Source organism: Chiloscyllium plagiosum, unplaced genomic scaffold (assembly GCF_037043375.1).
Source record: "Chiloscyllium plagiosum isolate Xiang-an unplaced genomic scaffold, Cpla_swu_hap1 HiC_scaffold_7, whole genome shotgun sequence".
Taxonomy (NCBI): Eukaryota; Metazoa; Chordata; class Chondrichthyes; order Orectolobiformes; family Hemiscylliidae; genus Chiloscyllium; species Chiloscyllium plagiosum.
This window is the reverse complement of record NW_028270145.1, coordinates 51237137-51259469: the sequence shown is the minus strand read 5'-3', so window position 1 is coordinate 51259469 and position 22333 is coordinate 51237137. Positions and strand designations below refer to the sequence as shown.

The 22333-nt window shown below is 37.2% G+C and overlaps 1 protein-coding gene across 1 annotated transcript in view; it reads right to left on the bottom strand.

The window, feature by feature from the left end:
• The window catches only part of atf2 (activating transcription factor 2), a 155168-nt gene that overhangs the window by 87906 nt on the left and 44929 nt on the right, over window positions 1–22333 (bottom strand). Inside the window, exons 2-5 of the mRNA XM_043693568.2 lie at window positions 21909–21978; window positions 20535–20631; window positions 15616–15734; window positions 13317–13445 (exon numbers count right to left, since the gene is read on the bottom strand). Of these exons, the coding sequence (XP_043549503.1) occupies window positions 13317–13445; window positions 15616–15734; window positions 20535–20631; window positions 21909–21956 (393 nt within the window). The 5' untranslated portion in view covers window positions 21957–21978. The remainder of the gene's footprint in view (window positions 1–13316; window positions 13446–15615; window positions 15735–20534; window positions 20632–21908; window positions 21979–22333) is intronic.

Below are 22333 nucleotides of genomic sequence, written 5' to 3'. Positions count from 1 at the left end.
AGATGGTGAAAGAATAAGGTTGCACTTTTTTTTCCATTTGTAAAGGTACTGTTGCAGCACGTGTCACAAGTTAGCAGTTCGTAGTGTCAGATTTTAGTTTCCAAATTAAATTATACATCATGAAAGATCTTTCTTTAATAATATACGGTGCTATTAAACCTACATTCAAATGCTGACTTGTTTAAAACTGATTCTATCTTTGACAGAACTTTATCTAGGAGCTTTTACTGCACTACTGGAAGGTGGGTGGCAATTACAACATGATAAATTTATCTCAGCAGTTTCCATTACAAATTTGTCCAGGAATTTATGAAGAGGAATGGAAGTTAGCGCAATGTACAAAGTTTACAATGCATTACTACTGTCAATTGCCTGTGGCAATACACACAATCATTTGATGAATACAAGTTTGGTTTTACAGGTACAAAAATGTTAATGGGATTGGGAGACTTCAGAAACATTCCTTTTAGAGCAATCTGTAACTGGATTGTGAATAGGTAGAAAATCCTGATAGTAATTTCTAATGATAATTGTTGACAGACAAGAGCAACTAATAAACACAAACATTAGGAAGTAAGGTTTGTGACAGGATGCAAAGCTGCTCATGACTGAGGTGCCTTACTAGGCCACTAAAGAGGGCATTAGAGGTCAAGTACATATTGTGAGACTGGAGTCAAGTGCTGGCTAAATCAGGCAGAGTGGCCAGACTCCCTTTGCTGAAGGTCTTTTGTGAACCATTTGAGGTTTTAAAATAATCTAGCAGTATTGAAGGTAATTTATTCCTGGGGCTAACCCATAAATTATCAAATTTATTGAATTTAATTTTACAACTTTTCATTATGGGATTTGAAGTCATAACTTGTAATGCACATCTGATGCAAGCTTTTTTATGTTATAGATAATAACACTGCAGTTTTTGAAGTAGCCAATAGAAAGCATAAGATGAACTTGTGAACAGGATACGATGATCAATTTCAATATATATTTCAAAGATATATAGCATCATTTTGCTGAACCATGGTTTATGGTCCATCAATTGTAAAACTGTTAAAATCAATCATACAATCAAAGCAAAATCAGTCCCGTTATGATATATTCCAAAGAAATTTAGTCAAACACAATGGCAACTTCACTGTGAATGTTTTCTGCATGCTCATTTTATTAATAACATTGATTTATTCATTAAAAGTTGATTAGAAGAACAGACAAAATTTGCGAAAAACACACATGATAGAATGTGGGATGTTGATTCAATGCCTCAAGGTAAATAAGTGTGCATTCCTACTAATTGCATCAAAAGTGTCAAACTTGACCGAAAAAAGAAACTGCAACTACTTGATATTGTAGATTACAAATAATTCATACAAGGTGACACCAACAAACCAACAATACAACCAGAAGCCTATTCCATCCATTAAATTAAACCATATTATTTCAGCAGTTAATTGCCACTATCACAGCAAAGGAGAAAGTGAGGACTGCAGATGCTGGAGATCAGAGTCAAAGAGTGTAGTGCTAGAAAAGCACAGCTCGTCAGGCAACAGACAAGGAGCAGGAGAATCGACATTTCAGGCATAAGTCCTTCATCAGAAATGAGGCTTGTGCACCAAGGGGGCTGAGAGATAAATGGGGGGCAGGGCAAGGGAGAAGAATAAGGCTGGGGAGGGGGGGAGGGTAGCTGAGAGTGTGATAGGTAGCTGAAGGGGGGGCTTCCCACTTATCTGCTCCATCCTACTCTCCAACCTATCACTTTCACCACCACCCCCTCCCTCTTCATCTACCAATTGCATTCCCAGCTACCTTCCCTCAGCCCCATCCCCCTCCCACTTATCTCTCAATCCCCTTGGCGCACAAGGCTCAATCCTGATGAAGGGCTTATGCCTGAAACGTTAATTCTCCTGTTCCTCGGATGCTGCTTGACCGGCTGTATTTTTCCAGTACCATACTCTTTGACTATCACAGCAAACTCTCAATCTATTACTCCTATTGTATTGAATATTGAATGCAGCATTTATGTTGTTTTAATAGAATGTGCGAGGAGAAAGTGAGGACTGCAGATGCTGGAGATCAGAGCTGAAAATGTGTTGCTGGAAAAGCGCAGCAGGTCAGGCAGCATCCAAGGAACAGGAGAATCGACGTTTCGGGCATAAGCCCTTCTTCAGGAATTCCTGAAGAAGGGCTTATGCCCGAAACGTCAATTCTCCTTTTCCTTGGATGCTGCCTGACCTGCTGCGCTTTTCCAGCAACACATTTTCAGCCTTAATAGAATGTGCGTCAAGTCTGTCATTTCTAGCGACAGCTGCTAGGCCGAGCCAAGATGGGACTGAAAGTCAGAAGTTGATTTCTATCATTTTTAACTGTAGTTTAACAGAAGATACTTTGGCCCCCAGAATGCATCACAAATCACAACACAGATCAATAGGATGACAAATATATTTAGACAAATTTGATACCACGGTTACTTAAAAAACAATGTGGCATATATACTGAGCCTCCACTGACTATTATGATCACCAGGATCTTTCGAATCACTGATTCAAAACGGTGAATTGTGCATTTACACATAATATAATAACACGCATAACCTGCAAATAACACACAGCTCAAACAGCTGGAATAGTTCATACATTTGGAGAAATTTTAAAATGTCATTCTTAAAGAAATAGCAGACATGGAAGATTGACAATTTGATTTGTCTGCTGCATTGTTAGAGCACTTTTTTTTTACAAGTTTGCTATGAAATATCTACTATGGAACTAAATAAAATGATTTAGAAGGCTATAGGAATACCACAGAAGAACATTTTAAAAATTAATTAAGTTCTTTATCACAGCTTTCAGAAACATCCCAAATCCTTCACATAAAACAAATTCGGTCTTTGAGTTACTGATATTATGAGATCAACTGTTTTGTACTTCATAAAAATAGACAAATGGCAGTGACACAAATGTCCAGTTAATGTTTCAAAAAAAGCATAAAATGTGGCCTTCTTGCCTAGAACCCAGGTTTGAATCCCCCAATCTGGTGAAAGGTCCAGCCAATGCATAGAAATAACTCTTATCAAAATTACAAATCATCATCCAAACTCACTCTCTTCATCATTATCAAACTGCCAATCAAGTCTGTCACTTGGTTGACAATAGTATCTACCTCCCAACATCTGTCCTCCATTAGGATGGGAACGCACTCCGCTGTTTCCATTCTTTATCTAATCAGTGCTAGAAAATCACCTGCAACATGTACCCACACCATTATCTCTAGTTTCCCTGAAAATTTAACCACGGCCTCTGCCATTTCTGTCATATATCCTGCCCTTCTCTCTTAACATCATCATTCGAAACTGCATGGTCCATTCTCACATGTTTGATAACACCAAGCTAAACCTCACCAGCACTCTCCTCACTCTACCACTGCCTTTAAATTATCTGACTGCTTGTCTGAAATTTGTGCAGCAAGAGTAGACAATTCCTCCAATTTAATACTGGAAAGACCCAAAGCGTTGGTCTTTGATCCTTGCCATGAACTTTGTTCCTTAGCTACTGACTCCAGCTACTGGCAACTGCTTAATGCATAAGCAGAATGAGAACGATAATATTTGATGTGTTTTGTGGCTTCCTATATGTTATCACATGTAACATATATTACAGAGTCGTGTTTGTATTGGTATCTAGAAGTTTATTAACAACTAACTAGGTACATTAATATCATTTCTCAGATGTACTAGTCTGGATAGGAGCAAATTACTGCAGATGCTGGGATCTGAACTAAAAACAAATGCTGGAGATCACAGCGGGTCAGGCAACATTCATGGAGGGACAGAGGTAATGTTTCGAATCTAAATGACTCTCTGATGAAGAGTCATCTCCAACATTTGTTGTTTTCAATACAAGTCTGCGGGTTATTTGCATACTTAAATTACTATTTCATTATATATGCAGTTGACTGGCTGACTAACAGACCAATTTGCAAACTGACAAGCAACTGAATTTATAGAGTGTAAGATATGGACCTTTCATACCTAAGTGTAACATGTTGTGATGTCATCTGTCTTAAAGAGAACTGCGCAACAGAACTGCATCACAGTTTAAAAAGATGAGTTTTTAGTCACTTATCTCTGCATAACCAGGACTGGATATTTCCACTTCCACAGCTTCACCCACACCTCCCCTCAGGCTCATCTGATGCTACTGAAGCCTTTGCAACTTCTAGACCAGACCTTTCCAACACACCTCATGGCCATATTCTACCCTCTGTAAACTGGAGATTATCTAAAAATCTGATGCCCATGTCCTTGATCATCCATCACCACTACATCAACCTATGCTATCTACCATTTAATCAATGTCTTAGCTTTAAAAATTTCACAAGTGTCTTCAAATCCCTTCATGATCTCAGCCTTTCTAATCTCTAATCACCTCAACCCCACAGCACTCCGTATCTTTAATCCTCCAATTCTGGTTGCTTCAAAGTTCCCAAATTTAAATACTCCACCATTCTTGTGCCTTCAGCTCTAGAATTTCATCCTTAAAGGTCTCTGTCTACTTGTCCTTCTTTAAAGATGTTCCTCAAACTTACCCCTTTGACATAGATTTTAGTTATCTGCCCCAATATGTCCTTACGTGGCTCAGTGCTAAATTTTGCTTTATAATGCTCCAACAAAGTGCATTTGGACACTTTATTATGTTAAAGGCATTTTTTAAACACAGCTTTGATAGAGTTGAATTCTCATCTCTGACATTCCATGCAAAATTTCAATGATCTTTCAGCCTACCATACATTAATATTTAAGTTTTGGAGTGAATCCCACAGTTTCCAACTCAGGTGGAAGACTGTTACCACTATTTAAAGCTGACATTAAATCCATCCAATAATGAATAGGCAATAATAAATTTAATGAGATCATAAATGTCCTCCATAAATGATTGACCTCCCAGGTACATTATTTTATTCCAAGCTCTGCTGACTTTCTTAGCAACCCTTATCACTTTTATAGCAAATGTATTTCCATAAAAGAATAAATTTTATACATTAACAAATATAATTTTTTTAAAAATTCACCTACAGAAATATTAATCATTTGCTTTTTGCGTATTTAAGAAAACTTAAGTCATACTTCCAGTAACCTTGCATTTTGTTTATATGATTCAGTAGCACTTCAAGCATCACAAATACTTTTGCCTTTACTATATCTGCTATCTCATTCAGCTATTATACAACTTCACATTTATATATCTCAATGAAATCCTTGTTAACAATCTTTCTAGATTTAAGTATTAACATCTAGACTACCATGAAAAAAATACTCTGCAATGCCTTATTACAGACTTCTGCCACTAGATGCAGCTGCAGTGCCTATCCACTAAAAAGAAAAAGAATGTATGAGATACAATTTTCCATGGTACAGGAAGGCATGGAATCATAGGTGTGCTTCTAAAATGAACTGAAAATAAATTATACCTTATATGTCAAAAGATGATTTGTATAGAGCTGCATCAATACAACAAGAGATCATAAGCAACATGCCACACAGTGCTTAGTTAGCCCATGGTCACTTACGGTATAAAAATATATAAACAATTGGGAACTAGGGACAAATGCAAAGTATTTACATGAGACACCAAACTGACTAATGGAGTTTTAAACAACAGGAACACAACATTAAACAGTGGTAACAGTTTTCCACCTGAGTTGGAGGCTGTGGCATCCACACTCCAAAACTTAAATATTGACATACAGTAGTTGATACTTCAGTGAAGTATTGCCAGTGTCAGGAGTGTCAGAGATGAGAACTCAACTCCGTCAAAACTGCATTTAAAAAATACCTTTAACGTAATAAAGTGTCTGAAGGCACTTCACTGGATCATTATAAACCAAATGCAGTAATGCTAAATAGATCAAATGGTTAGATGTGATGCTTATTGGCATTGATGGTATAAGTTCAGTTCTCGTACTGACTGAGGTAGTTGTTGGTGCATGCCTCTTCTACTCGCGTCTCTACAATATAAGGAAAGCTAGAGATTGAGAAATGTAGGTAGACATAATAAAACAAACATTGGACAACATGTAGACAGAGAAGAAACCAAAAACAATGGGATTAAAATCGATTTGAAAGATGATGTCATAAACATCCAAGAGCATTTAAAATATAAGGCAATGAGACTAGAAAATGAAAATAAAGAAGGGCAATATAACTAGACTATATGAGACAATGCAGAAGACTGACTTTAGGTATTGACAGTTAGCTCAACAAAACTATCAGTGTAGCAGCCAGCCAGATATTCAATGTAGGGTCAGAAGGATAGAACATAAATTCTCAAGCCTGTACTATAATCATCCTTGGAGTTGTATGTACAATCCTGGTTGCAATGTTACTGCAAGAAAACGCCGACATTGGTGATAGTGCTCAAAACAGCAACCAAACTATATGTAAAGAATCTGAATTACTGTGCAATGAAAACAGAGTGTGAAAATAAATTAAGGGAGAATGGTTAGATATTTAAAGAGGTGGGTGATCGAACAGGGTGACTTTGAGAGAGTTGTCAGATAGTTTTTTTTATGAATACTTTGTTTTGAAATATATGCATTGATACAGTATAATAATTCAAAGGTATGAACTGTAAGCAACAGACTTATAAGTGGACTGAGCTAGCAGCGAAGAAGTTGTTATATTGTGCTAATAACTCAAATTGCTAGAAAAATAATATGAAGTTCAGGAAACTGCATAAAATCATAGCAATTTGTGGTGAGGAAGATATACACCATGAAATGTGCAATTCCATAAATTATTGGATGGATTTTTGTCAGTCTGCAAGGATCCTTGCAAAAAGCAGGAACACACTATCCATCTCCTTTTGATTGTTAACAAGTTGCTGTATTTATACCCCAAATACAAATGACACTCGTCACAGTCATTTAGCACTGGTATTTCACATTGTAAGGATCTTGTTAATCATGTGATTTGTGATCCGGAGTCTTGGAGCTTCAGAAAGGGAACAGTTGAAACTATTAATATCACTATTGCAGATAAAATTTGTTCTCAGAGGTCTTTTTCAATTGAACTTTTCTCCTTAATTTTTCTTTGTGTCTGTCTCTCTCTTAGTCCAATATTTCTTCACTTTCTATTTCTCTTTCTATATCTAATTTGATTCAAATTCATCGACTGCCCTTTTCTAATGTTAAATTTGATTGGTTAAAAGGATAGACCATTGATTCGCCTAGATTTTCATGAGGTCTCTCTCTGGTGTTGCTACGATATATTTGCAGCAAATTGCCATGAAAAAGTTTTGATCTGAAGGTTGAAGTAATTCCCAGCACTTGCCAAGAGGTGCCCTGCTCCAGCAGTTTCTGGGTTGTTATTCAATTTCTACAGTGTTATGAGTGCATTTACATTATTTTGTGCTACTTCCTGCACAATTGCTTACTTTTTCAAAAGTTGAAATTAACCTAGTGACTCCCTAGAGATTTTGTCAAGCGCAACTTGTTACCCAGACATATTGTGGGATTCTATGTGCCTTAATGCCCGGAGTATTTTTCAGGAGATAGTGAATTACTCTCCAGTGGTATGATGGAAAAGCGTCTCTACTATTTTCTTTTTTGTCATCTATTCTGTTCTCTTCACTATGCAGCTATACATATTTCTATATAGTTCAATGTTCTCTCCCCATCCATGTGGGCAATTTTTAACTCCAAGCACGTGAGTTGGCAGTGATTGAACAATAGAAGTTACTGTGCATGAATTAAGTGAGATTTCATTCAAATGCGACAATGACAACTTTAATACTGCGCTGAATTGATGCTTAAACTTGTCTCTGTTTCCCTGGTCACTTTCCCAAGCTTTGAAAACCTGTTCATAGAACATAGAACATAGAACAATACAGCGCAGTACAGGCCCTTTGGCCCTCGATGTTGCGCCGATCCAAGCCCACCTAACCTATACTAACCCACTATCCTCCATATACCTATCCAATGCCCGCTTAAAAGCCCATAAAGAGGGAGAGTCCACCACTGCTACTGGCAGGGCATTCCATGAACTTACAACTCACTGAGTGAAGAACCTACCCCTAACTTCAGTCCTATATCTACCCCCCCTTAATTTAAAGCTATGCCCCCTTGTAATACCCGACTCCATACGCGGGAAAAGGTTCACACTGTCAACCCTATCTAACCCCCTAATCATCTTGTACACCTCAATCAAGTCACCCCTAAACCTTCTTTTCTCTAATGAAAACAGCCCCAAGTGTCTCAGTCTTTCTGCTGAAGTAAAATTTGGAACCAAGTAAAAAAGTATTTTTGAACAGTCACATTGATGCCTTTCTCCCCCAAAAATGTTTTGCATCAATAAGCACCCAATCACATTCAAAGAGGAAATGTGACAAGTACTTTTCTTGCCAGCATCGAAATGTGTAATCTTGAGGAGGAAGTGGGCATGTTGGACCCAAATGTCCTTCTGTAAAAATCAATAATTTTTATTGTCTATCCACTCCCATTTCACTTGGGGTTTAAAATGAGCCACATGGATGAGAAGAGAGCATTCAACGACATAGATTCCAACTCAATCAGTACACTTTCAACTCTATTCATGTAACACATTTTCAAGTTAACACTGGAACCCACATTCGTACTGTTGTGATGATATTCAAATAGAAATTGAGAAAGGAGTACAAGTTTAGTTCAGGGTCAAGTAAAACATGGGAAAGAAGGATAAATGTGGAAGAGGCTTTGGAATATGGAGGTAGCACTCTAACATGGGACATGGGATATGGAAGATATGAGGGGATATGGAGGGTACACACTAGGCATTTGGAATTGAGGTGGGTGAGGCATAATAGTGCTGAACATCATTTACAAAAATGGTCAATGCCCCAGTGAGCAGGTCTTCTAATGTGGCATTTTCAACATCTGCTCAGCTGGACCTGCTTTCGGAGGCAGGAGCCTGATTCCAACCAGTCCCTGGCATCCCATCATAAAAAAGCATTGGTGGGCACTACTGGATAGCGTGATACCAGGAATGGCCTGGCTCACAATTTCTGCCTTGAATTTGACAATCTTGGCCAGAATGTTTTGTTACTTCAGTGTAATCAAGTGAATAAATAGCACAATTGCCTTGCACACCTACCTTTCATCTACAAGAGCACCAACTTCAGAGTTCATTATTCATAATATCACAGATATGCAATTGAATTAATTGCAGTTATGAGTAGCATTGAGAAAGTTTGCTGTTTGCCTTCCTTGTTACTTAGAAAGAATATAACAGCTGCTATATCTTCACTGCAACATTTTAAAATCAACCAAAATAATTAATGATTTTCTTTGAATTTCATTGAAAAGAATGAGACAATAGCTCTTTGGTGTTTGAATAAGTTGTGTTTTGCATATTGTCGAGTAGTTTGACTAATCGGATTGCATCTGGAACACAACACCTTATATTTACCTGTAAAGTAGGGTCTAGGCTACCATCTTAATGTATTTTGAGGTCTGGTCTGGTCTGGTCCATAACAATAGGCTGTTCACCAACATTCACTACAAACCATGAATCCTACAGTTAGCTCCAAGTACACTTCCTCACATCCCACTTCCTGCAAGGATACCTTTCCAGTTTCTCAGTTTGCCAGTCTCATCTGTACAATGATGTTATTCCTCCAGAGCTCTGACATTTCCTCCATTTTCCTGAAACAAGGACACACCCATACAAACAGTGGTTGACATGGCTGTCAAATGTGTCTGACCCATCTCTCTTAGTTCTGCCCTGACCCCTTTCCCTCCATCCCAGAAAAATAATAGGGTTCCTCTTCTCCTCACTTTCCACTCCACCAGTCTCTGCACTCAAAAGATCATCTTCTGCCATTCTGCCAGCAGAATACCACCACCAAACACATCTTTCCCATACTTCCACTCTCAGCATTCTGCAGAGACCATTCCCTCCATCACACCTTGGCTGACTCTTCCATCACAATTTATCTCCTCCCTCCTCACCAACCAAAGCTGCAAACACATCTTCCAGGTGAAGCAGCATTTTACTCTTCTGTATGTGTGCTCAAAATGCAATCTCCTTTAAACTGAGAAATCAAATGCAAACTGGGTGACCGTTTTGCAGAATGCCTTCGCTCTGCGGAAAGGACCAATCATGACGTTCTAGTTTCTCATGATTTCAATAAATCACCTTGCTCCCATTTCTGTCACTGACCTGTGATAGTGTTCCAATGATGTTCAACATAAGCTGGAGAAGCAAAACCTCATTTTCAACCTAGGCACTTTACCTCCTTTTGAAAAAGGTCAATTGCAACTATTGCTCCTCAGTGGAAGGAAAGTCTATTTTTGAGAGTGCCAAACAAATTGGTCAGCAGTTCATGTAGTTGCAGCAATGCCAGAAGAGACAAATGGGCATGCTGGGCCTGCCAGAAAATCCCAAGAATACAAAACTCCAACCAACAGATAAGAGGAGCCTTTATTGTATAGGGATGGGCAAGGCAGAGAAGAATATGAAGGCTGCACTGAAGACTCCGTGGAGTCTGCTGGTGAATAACATCTCAGTAGAGACCCCGATATGTACAGAAGGAGCAACTCCCTTTCTTCCCAATGTTTCACCAATATTGGTGAAAAGAATGGTTGTTGCTGTTACTCCCATGCATTGCTCAGCCTATTATGACAGTTGAAGCAGATTGAAATCCAAAAGGGACCATAAATTGACTACTTAAAGGCTTTGACAGTTCTAAGGGCAGGGGACCTAACAGGTGCTTTATTCATCAACCCAATTATAGGGATGGGTCAGGCTTGTGCCAAACACTGATGGGTTAGCTGACCTATAATATTTAAACTGTTTAAATTCCCCTAACCTCAAACCCCAAATCATAAAATATATTGGTGAGTAAGTTTCATGTTTCCTAATCGCATAAAACATGTGTGTAGGTAAAGTATATGTAACATCACATTTGAAATTACTTTCCTGGGCACTAATACAGAACAGACTCGCTATAAATCAATAATTTTTCATTTCCTGATAACAGTTTTGATGTCAGTTAAAGTCACAACCTTCTACATGATTGCTAAATGGTACCAAGGATTTATTTGGTAACAGATTTCAATATTATGTCCAAAAGCGATGCACAAAAAAAATTCTGTGGATCATAATCAATTTAACTCCAATACCTTAATATAATAAAATTTAAGTGAATTTTAGCATTTAAACTTCATATCAGCTTCCTTACAAAACAGAATTATTTTATTTTACAATAAAAAACTGCATTTTTCAAATAAAAAATGCTTGCCTTACTAGTTTTTAGTTCGTTTTTTTCTGACTAATGCACTAGATCTACTGAAAATTAGAGTTGCACTGTTTCTGAGAGACAGTATGTGAAGGGTAGCAACTCAAAGAAATGAATTAAAATTAGTGACATTTCAGGTGTTAGACTCTGATCACTATAAAATTGTGCAACATTTACTTGTGAGCCAGGAGGCCTGGATTCAAGTCCCACTTGAGGGAGGGAGGAATGTTGTAACATGAACAGGTTGACTGAAAATACATAATACAATGTTAGGTGGCTCTTGTGGAGCAGTGTCATTATCCTTAACTCTGAGCCAGGAGACCTGAGTTCAAGTGCCACCAGTGCCAGAGGTATGTAATAATATCTTTTTACAGGTTGATTAGAAAATATTGGACAACATTCGAGGTTCATGTGACACAGTGGCAATGTCCCTATTTCTGAGCCAGGAGATCCAGCATCATGCCCCACTTGCTCCAAAGATGCATAATACTACCTCTGCGTAAGCTGATTAATGCCTTGAATTCTCAATATCAAAATTGTCTGGTCCCTCTGAGGTGTTGCGGTGAGGTACAAAACACAGATCAGATACAATATGAAACAAAGACCAGTCCTATGACTTGCTTTCTCAGACTAAGTGGCTAGTCAGAAGTTGGAACTAGCAACTTGCTGGTTGTACATTAGCTGTATCCTTTTTGCTGGGATATTGACAGCTAGATCAGATATTAAAACAAATTTTTAATTATATTTTTACTGCATTACAAATACTGCATTGCAGAAAAGTCAACACTTTTAAAAATACGTTAATCATCTACAAGAGATCCTTCAGCAGAAAAATAACAAATAAGATTGTTTTGAAGTTAAACAGCAGAGAGAAAAATATTAAAGGCTGTTTCCTGAAAAGAAAAGATCTTGAATAAAATCCTAAAAACTAAAAAGCATAGGCTAAACCTACAAACGCCAGAAACTTTTTTCCCAATTCTGATGAAAATCCATTGATCTAAAGCATTAATCTTGTTTTTCTCTCCCAAGCTGCTGCCTGACATGCTGACATTTTCAGCATCCTTGTTTGTTGTACTGTAATAGCCAAACATTTTCATGCGCATTAATTATCTTACAATTACTGGTCCAGCTTTCTTAATTTTGAGCCTTGAGGGCACTGTCTTTTGCAGAAAATGAAAGCTTTGTCGGAAATAGAATTCTTGTTTCCATTTCTTATCTTCTAAATTACTTCCCAATCCCCATGCATCCTTTTACAGTTTGGAGTGAAAGACAATATAGTATGCAGACACTCAATGTCCATTATCATCCACTTGGTCAAGTGTAGGATGCTGTAATCCACACCAACTTTATTTCCCTCTTGATTGAAAATACTACTACTTCTACTTAACACTTCAGCTAATGGCATGCTGAGAATTGGCAAATTTCATCTCAGTCTAACAGCCTCAACAATCTTGAACACACACTGATTGTGACCAAAACGTTACTACTACATCAATTGCCAAAACATTTAACTTAACATCAGATTTTATATGAATATAAACAATATCAACCAAACTAATCTAAATCACAACTTCCCCTGAGCCTGGTTTCTGTCAGTTATTTATTCTGACAAGTCCTTCCTGAGGCACATTTCCATGTGGTAAGCATGTGGTTTGTTCCGTAGCTGCTAACGTCAGCAACTTTTTTAAAGTACATGATTTTATCCCTAAGGGTTTCTTTCATGTGGGTTTTTCCTATAAAACATTCTAATTTCAAAAGAACATCTGGAAATTAAGTTGCTGCAAAAGACAGTGCCAATGTGATTTTTGAGAAGATTGTGTGGTGTATTTTTAAAAATAAATCCATTTAATTTAGCAACTTCATTTCAAAATTGTTCGCAACATATTTTTGTTCAATTTAACCAATCAGTTTTACTTACTCCCACTGCTATCCTAGCTTTATGCAATGAGAAACAGATTTCAGATTCTCTTCAGTTTCTCTCCTTAAATTAACCTTCATTTTCTTCAGAAAATTTCAAGCTGCAACTTAAAATAATTGATAATGTAAACTTAGTACCTTTTCATCACTGGTGGTTGACTCTGGGTGAGGGAGGGGACTATTCTGATGACTTGTTTCCACAATCGGCATATCTTCCACTTTAGTTCTAACTGCCGGTAAAGCAAGTGGTGACATGTCCAAGGGCATCTAAGCAATGAAACCCATTTCAGTGAAAACTAAAATCAATACCAATTTTGAGCAATTATATATATATTTCTAGAAAACTGTATGGTTTGAATTTTTGTCCTTAGGCATGAATTTATTAACATAATGTAAAGATAACCAACAATAAGATGTGCCCAGTTAATCACAGCACAATATAAAAAATATGAACAATGTCACGAAAAACATGAATAAATCAACTTGTATACATTAGTACTGACAAAGCTATAGGCTTAGAAATTTGAAGGCCCTACGGTCTAAAAAATACGTAATTACAAGGATCCAAAATGGCAGGCAACAAAATGGCAGGCTTGTTCTGCTCCAGAAGAACCCCTTCTGCCACATTGCTGCTTAGTAGAGGTTCCAAAGGAGCGGGCATCAGGCCCTTTTACCAAATTAGATTGCGTACAATCATGTCATGTGTTATGCACACTACAATTAATATAGACTCTCAGCAACTAAGCAATTACCAGAAGTCCTTAAAAAGATGACTGAAGGTTTCCACCAAATTGTACGCTAATTCTTTTTTTGCTCATAATTTTGTATATCCTAGGATAAGTGGTCTTTTCATGTCTCCACAATAAGACTATGGGTAGGTCCCAGCTGTCAGTTTTCATCGACCAATTTCTTCCCACCACATTCAGAATATTCAGTTAGCATTTGAAGTAATCAATCTTGCTGAACCTTTACAATTGGCAAGCAGCTTGTTGTACTATCACAAACTGCTTGGTCACTGGTCTCAAGAAGTGTGTAGAGCACACATTCTTCCTGGATTCAACTTCAATTCCAGGATCTTCAAAAATGCATTATTCCTCTTGAACAAAATTGGGAGAGAAAAAAAAAAAATCGAAATACAGTAAACCTTTTATTATCTAGCACCTATTGAGCCAGGAGTGTGCTGACTGATCAAATATTCTGGATATTGACGAGTCCACATAATCAATGCAAAACATGCGCTAAGTAATGGAAGCATGATAGAGGTATGCACATCATCGTTATACATTATTTATAGCATAAATCATTTAAATAATAATGCGACTTTGCCTTAAATAAAACTTATCAGCAGACAGCCTTCTCACTTGCATCCTCAACTGACTATTCGGACACTGAGGTAGATTGCAGTATTTGAGGAGAAACTCACTCGAAATTGAATCAACTGTTGTATTTCGTGTGGTCATTTGATTGAACAACAAGTATATTTATACCAAGGTAAGTAAATTTTAAAAAGCTATTATAATTGGACAGAATAATACAATAAACTTGGCTGTAATTGAGGTATATCATTTTTGCCTGTTTATCGAGAAAGCTAGTTCACAAGGTGCCAGTTAAAACAAAGCTTTCTGTATTCAGCTAATTGAGCAGTGAAGGCATGAACAGATGTAGAAAACATTTTGTTTGTAACTGATTGGGCAATCAAGAGAAATATTATAACTATAATCAAAGATGGAAGTTTTTTACCAGTTACATTCTATGTTTTGTTTAAAAATGTGGCTGTGATAGGAACTATTGGTGTCTTTCGTAAAGACACCAATGAGTTGCACAGATTCATTAAAATATTTCCAATTATCACATTTTCCACAATATTTTATCCACACTTTCCCCAGAGAATTTTGTCCATTCACTACAATTTCTGAAGTTCACATTCCTTTTAGTATCTTCAAAAATGGCAAATTCATCATATGTAAAACTTAAAGGATAAGTAATAAATACATTCAGACTTAAACCAGGATTGCTATTTTGGTGCTACATACAATACTGCCGGTTTTGTTATAAAGCATGTTTCTTCAACACGAATTGGCTTGAACATGATTGAATAATTTAGACTGTTATTTGTAGAATGGAAACTTTCATTATCTGTATTGGCTATAATGAGATTCCAGCCACATTAGTTTAAACGGTGCTGCTACTGCATGATTTTCTTATAATGCAGGATGGCACGCAAACAGAACTACCGCATTATATCTGAACCGACTGCACCAGAAAGGGGTCACAAAATATCTGTTGTCCAAAGTACATTATTCAGTAATTAGTTACATTAAAGATCTGTGTAAACATTGTAACAAGACATCCTCTGAAAATTTAGCTCAGTCATACCAACTGTTGCCATGAAACCATGTTTCAATATTAAGAAAGTCTAGACATAAATACTATTCACCTTTTTGATGTCATCTTCTGAAGCCTTCTTAAATTCATTTTCAAATGGACTTGCCAGCTCATTAAAAAGCCCTACCTCTTCACAATTCTTAAGGAAACGAGTTGGAGTTGGAGTTTGGTCTGAATGGATTCAAAACAGTAAAAGAAAAGGCACTTTTTAGATTAAGTTAATAGAGTCTACTAAACTTTCATCAAAGCTTTAATGGAAACATCCAGTGAATTTGTAAGTAAATCTGTCCATTCGTATAACAGACATGAAGAACAAATCAAAAAAGGAGAATAGCAAAGCAGGGCCTCAAAGGTCATTATCCCTAGATACTGCATGAACCATTTGAAAATTGGCATTGGAGCAGGCAGATCAAGTGAATTACATAGTTAAAGGGTTGGAAAAGAGAGATAATAGAAAATATAAAACAAAAGTCAAATATTTTACAGGCATACCAATTGAAAAGAAAGGACGTGTTGTGAAAAGAACCATTACGGGATATCACAAGTTATGATTTAGAGATAGGAGAGACGGTAGAAATATTAAATAATTATATCACCTCAAGAGGATAACTGAACAGTAGACTTGACATTAAATGAGATGATTAATGAGATAAGTGCCCATAAAATATAGAAGGTGAATATATTATATAAACTAAACAAACACATGCATGATAAGAATCCTGGTCCAGATGGATTGCATTCACGTATTTTAAAGAATCTAAAGAGATAGCAGAGTTATAATTACTCATACTTAATAACTCATTGGAAAAAGGTGTCATGCCAGATAACTAAAGTAATTTCTTTACTCGAGGCGTACGACAAAACATGTCCATGGAATTACAGACCACTGAACTTAATGTCAGTTGGAAGAATAACACCGGAATCCGAAAGGACAGGACATAAAAATAAGGGGCAAAGTTCAGTGGAGATGATAGGAGTCTTGTCTGCTGGCCAGAGATGTGGTGAAACCCCTTGTTGCTTCCTTTCAGAAGGTTTGCCAAGAAATGAGGCAACTAGGCAGTTAAATAGCCTTCATCTCAAGGTCCAAGGTTCTGCTGACCAAGAGGAAAAGAGTTTGCCAATCAGAGGTGTTTTGCTCAGCCAAGCTCCACTGAGGTGGTGGTTGTTACTGGAAATACAGGCACCTAAAGCTCAAAATCTCAGAGCAACTCAGGCTAAACATGTTTTGTGGGATTCAGGCTGGTAGCAAGGGCAATAGATTGACTCTCAGTAGCCCCTTCCTTCAATATGTTAAGTCCATCAATCAGGCATTGTGTACTTTGAAGGTAGAACCTACCCCAGGAGATGGCAAGCAGGTTTGCTTCTGCTCCCCACATTGTGACAGGCCTACACAGAAATGGGATGAGGTCCATTGTGGTCATTAAAGGTTCATTTAAGGATATCAATTGGGGTGAGGTGGAAGTCCTTCTCAGCCCAGACCAAGTAGAGCATGGCACCTCTAAACATGTCACTAAAGAGGGCAGAAGAATCTGTCCCAGGAAATGAGAAATATAACAATAAATAGTCAACATGGATTTCAAAAATAAAAATCTTGCTTGATGAACTCAATCTTATGAGGAGATAACAGAGAGTGGACAAAAGAAATGAAGATGTATTTCATCTGAATTATTAAATGGCAATAATAATAAACAAGTAAATTAATAAAATATGAAGTCAAGGGACAAGTACTAAATTAGAGTACTAGCTAGCTTTAAGACAAAAAGCAGAGATTGGGAGCAAAGGGTAGATGTTCATAGTGGAACAAAGTGGGAAATGATGTTCCACAAATATGTGTTGGAACTACTGTTGTTCAAATTTACTGTAGTGATATGGACTTTGGAGTCAAAAACATAATTTCTAAATTTTCACATCGTATCAAATTAGGGTGGTGGTTGTTGTGAGTTGAGGGGGATACAATAACATTGAGGAGGACTGCAACAATTACAGAAGAATATTAATAAACATGTAGAATGAGCAAATAATTGAATGGAATTCAGCACAGATAAATCAGAGGTAGCACATTTTGGCAGTAGGAAGGTAACTTATTACTCGAAAGGTGCAAGTCTCCATAAGACCATAAAACACAGGAGCAAAAATTAGGCCATTCAGCCTGTCGAGTCTGCCCCACCATTCAATCATGATATATTTCTCAACCCCATTCTCCCGCTTTCTCCCCGTAACTCTTGATCCTCAAGAACTTAGATATCTCAGTCTTAAATATACTCAGTGACCAGGCCTTCACTGCCTTCTCTAATGAATTCCATAGATTTACCAATCTCTGGCTGAAAATGTTTCTCCTTATCTCAGTTCTAAAAGGGCTTTGCTTTATTGTAAGGCTGTGCCCTCGGGTCCTAGTCTCTCCTACCAATGGAAAATATCTTCCCAACATCTACTCAGTCCAGGCCATTCAGTATTCTGTACATTTCAATTAGATTCCCCCTCATCCTTCTAAACTCCATATAGAGTATAAATCCAGAGTCCTCAAACATTCCTCATATGTTGAACTTCTCATTCCTTGGACCATTCTCATGAACCTCCTCCAAACACGCTCCAGGACCAGTATATCCTTCCTGAGATACGGGGTCCAAAACTGTGCACAATATTCCAAATGTGACCTGACAGAGCCTCAGAAGTACATCCCTGCTTTTATATTCAAGCCCTCTCAAAATAAATGCCATCAGTGGATTTGTGTTCCTAACTACTGACTCAACCAGCATCTTTACTTTGAGAGAATCCTGGACTAGAACTCCCAAGTGTCTTTGCATTTCAGACTTCTGAATTTTCTCCCATTTAGAAATAGTCCATGCCTCTATTCTTCCCATCAAAGTGCAAGACCTCACACCTTCCCACGTTGTATCCCATCTGCCACTTCTTTGCCCACTCTTCCAACCTGTCCAAATCCTTCTGCAGCCTCCCCGTCTCCGCAATGCAACCAGTCCCTCTACCTAGTTTTGCATCATCAGCAAACTTAGCCAGAATGCTCTCAGTTCCTTCATCTAGATGGTTAACGTATAAAGTGAAAAGATGTGGTCTCAACACAGTCTCATGGAACACCAGTTTTTCACCGGCTGCCATCCTGGGAAGGACCCTTTTATCCCCACTCTGTTCTCTGCCAGACAGCCAAGCTCACTGAGGAAGAGAAGCAAAGTGATCCAGGAGTACAAACACACCAATTTCTAAAAACTGAGTCATAGGTTAGCAAGATCATTAAAAAAAAGCTAGCCATTCTTTTCTTTTAATAAGATAGAATTAAAATCTAGAAAAATACAGTGCTAAAACTGTGCTGAATTTTAATTGGACCATATTTGAAATATTGCATGCAATTCTGATTGTCAAATTATGAAAGTGATATACTGCACTGTAGAGGACACAGAAGAATTATACTAGAAATTCATGGGTATACACATCAAGTAAAGAAAGGCAACTGGGTCATTTCTATTGTGAGAAAACAAGGCTTCGGTGTAACTTAATATAGGTTTTAAAAATAACGAGAGACTTTGATAGACTGGATACAGAGAGAATGTTCAAAGTTCTAAAGAATGTATCCTCTGTGGGTAACTGCATAACTAGAGGCCATCAATATAAGATAGTCACCAAGAAATCTAGTAAGAAATTCAGAAGAGACTTCTTTACCTAAAGTGTGACGAGAATGTGAATTCACTGCCACAAGGAACAGTGCAAAAGAAAAGGATAAGTGCATTTATAAATAAACTAAAGAAACATCTAAGAGAAATGGAAAAAGATGGTTACAATGGATTTAGCGGACAAAAGATAGAAATGATTTGATTAACAACATAAACAACTTCATTAGATTAGCTGGGCTGAATGGCCTGTTTCAGAATGTTCTACATAATTTTATGTAATCACTCTACAAACACAAAAAAAAATCCAATTAATAAATCTGAAATATAAATCTAATTTCTGTAATATTGACTGTGAAACTGTGATTGTCATAAAAAAGGAGAGCAGGAGTGTAGACATGAGGAATATGAGATCAACTATGGAGCAGGCTTGAGGGGCCAAACAGCCTTCTCCTGTTTCTTATGGTCTTTTGGCTTGACACTGTAGCATTCTGAACTGAACTTCTGGTTCAAAATCAGATTATTAAAGAAAATGGGAGAAGAGGGTGCTTGTGGCTTTTTTCGTTCAGATTTCTTTTTTGTTTCTTCCTTACACCCGTTTCCTTTACATTGGATGGCTTCTATCCTACTATACACACCTTGTCTGGACTCTTACTTTAACCATTATCAACTTCTTCGGCTTTTGAACCACAAAACCTTTAGCAATTTATTCTCCACTGTCCTCCATTTTTTTCCTTTCGTTCATCTTCACACTGCCTCCCTTTCACTTGCTCAAAATCTATTACATTTCTAACTTTTTTCAGCTCTAATGAAAAGTCACAGATTTCAAATGTTAACTGCTTTTCTCGTCACAGCTGATGCCTAACACTGCTAACTACATTCAGTATTTTCTGCTTCTATTAAAGCAATACCGGATACACTTATGATCCACAAACTCAATTTTAGTGAATATAAAATTTTAATGTAGAAATGTACACTATTAGTAAAACAGGAACAAACACAGAAATTGTCGGAGAAACGTATCAAGTCTGGCAGCATCAGTGGAGAGAAAGCAGAGTTTATATTTCATGTCCAGTGACACTTCTTCAGAAAGGTCTCTCTGAAGATCTGATGTGTTTCTCCAGCAATTTCCGTTTTTGTTTCAGATTTCCAGCATCCACAGTTCTTTGCTTCATATCAGTAAAACAGGCTTTTCCAGACAGGTTTAAGCAATTAAAACTTTTTGCACAAAGTATTATGGTATTACAATATTTTAAATGAATTAGGCTTTCATGTCAAAACAAAATCAATATTTCATTATCTTCTTTAAATTTAGACTACAAGATATGGAAATGAAAAAAAAGGCACTTACCAGCCACGATGACACTGTCATTACGAGCTGGACCAAACTTTAACGTCATCTCATGTTTGTGTTTGTGAACAGCCAAGTGGTCCTCATTTGTGAAGCGCTACAACAACAGTTTAAGGTATTTAGATTGTAATCCATAAATATTAACACTAATAGGCTCTGTTAATAATTTTAGAGAACCAACAACATTACAGATTTTTCTTCCATTTTATTCTTCAAAATTGCACATAACAAAACAAAGAATCAATTTGGATGAAAGAAAATAATTTTTAAATTTTCACTGGGCAAGCATGGTATTCCTATTTTCTACACCAGTAATGCTGTGATATCTCTGTGTAGGTCTACCAACATAGAGGGGTTATATTGACATAGTACTTTGCAGGTCCAGCAGACATCTCAAAGTGCTTTAGAATCAATTAAGTACCTTTTGTGGTATTTACATTATTTGAACGGAGAAAAGTTGGCAGCCACTTTGTGCATAGCAAAATTCCACAAAACACGTGAATGTGACAAAATAACCCATTTTTGTGATACTGATTGAGCGATAAATATCTAGGGGCAGGAGCTGGTAATTCAGCCTATCGAGCCAGCCCCACTATTCAAAACAATCTGATCGTTCAGTTCAATGCTTTTATCTATCCAATCCTCAAAACCCTATATGCCATTGGTAATCAGAAATCTGTCAATCTCAAACATACTCAAAGACTGGACTGCACAACCCATTGTGGTAGACAATTACACCAAGGTTCACAATCCTCTGAGTATAAATATTTCTCCTCATCTTGGATCGAAGTGGCATCCCTGTTACTTTTAAATTGTGACCCCTGATTCCAGACTCTCCAAAATGGCAAACGTGCATCATATTAATTGCACCTACCTTGTCTATTTCTTTTGCTCCCTTGTAAGTTTATGCAAGATCATCTCTTATTCTTCAAAACTCTATAGAGAATACAGGCCCAGTTACCCAATCTCTCCTGATAGGGCAATCCCAACATCTGGAAACAAGTCTGGCAAACCTTTGCTGCACTCCCTCTAAGGCAATATCTTTAAGATAAGGAGAGCTAAACTGCATTCAGTGCTCCTGGAGTAATATAACCAAGCTCCTTGACAACTGAAGCAAGATTTCATGATTCCTGTACTCAAAACCTCTTATAATAAAGGGGTCACAACTTAAAAATAACAGGGATGCCACTGGGCTTACAATATAGATACATTAATCTTTCAGGCTTTTAAATATATTAGATGAGGTTCTGAACGAAAAGAAAACTTTCTGTTGCATGAGAAAATCATAGCAACAAACTACTTCAACACTCTGCACACTCATCAAAACATTAACTGCATGATGAAAAAGAACTGAAAGAAATCTTATGGTCTTACCTGGCCACATCCAGGAGCAGTGCAAACAAAGGGTTTATCATCACTCATGTTCAGCAGCTCCTTGCTTCACCTACATCAACAATTAAATGCAAAATTGAAGAAAAAAAATCCAAGGAAAACATCTCAAATTAATTACTATCAAATTATGGTCACTGTTGCTGATTAAGTAAGGAAGTAAATTAAAGCTGCAGAAGAATATTACAACTTACAAAGCAAGGGGCTCTTCATTTCAATGATCTACACTAGATTTGAAACTAGCCATTCAAGAGTGAAAATACAACATTTTAAACCAATGTGTTGTTTAAATCCAAAACCCAAAGGTACATTTGTCATAAATATTTATTTTAGCTGAACCAATCATTCCATAATCAATGATCTATTGAGACAAAAGTGTCCATTATTTACGAACACCTATTTTCCTGGAT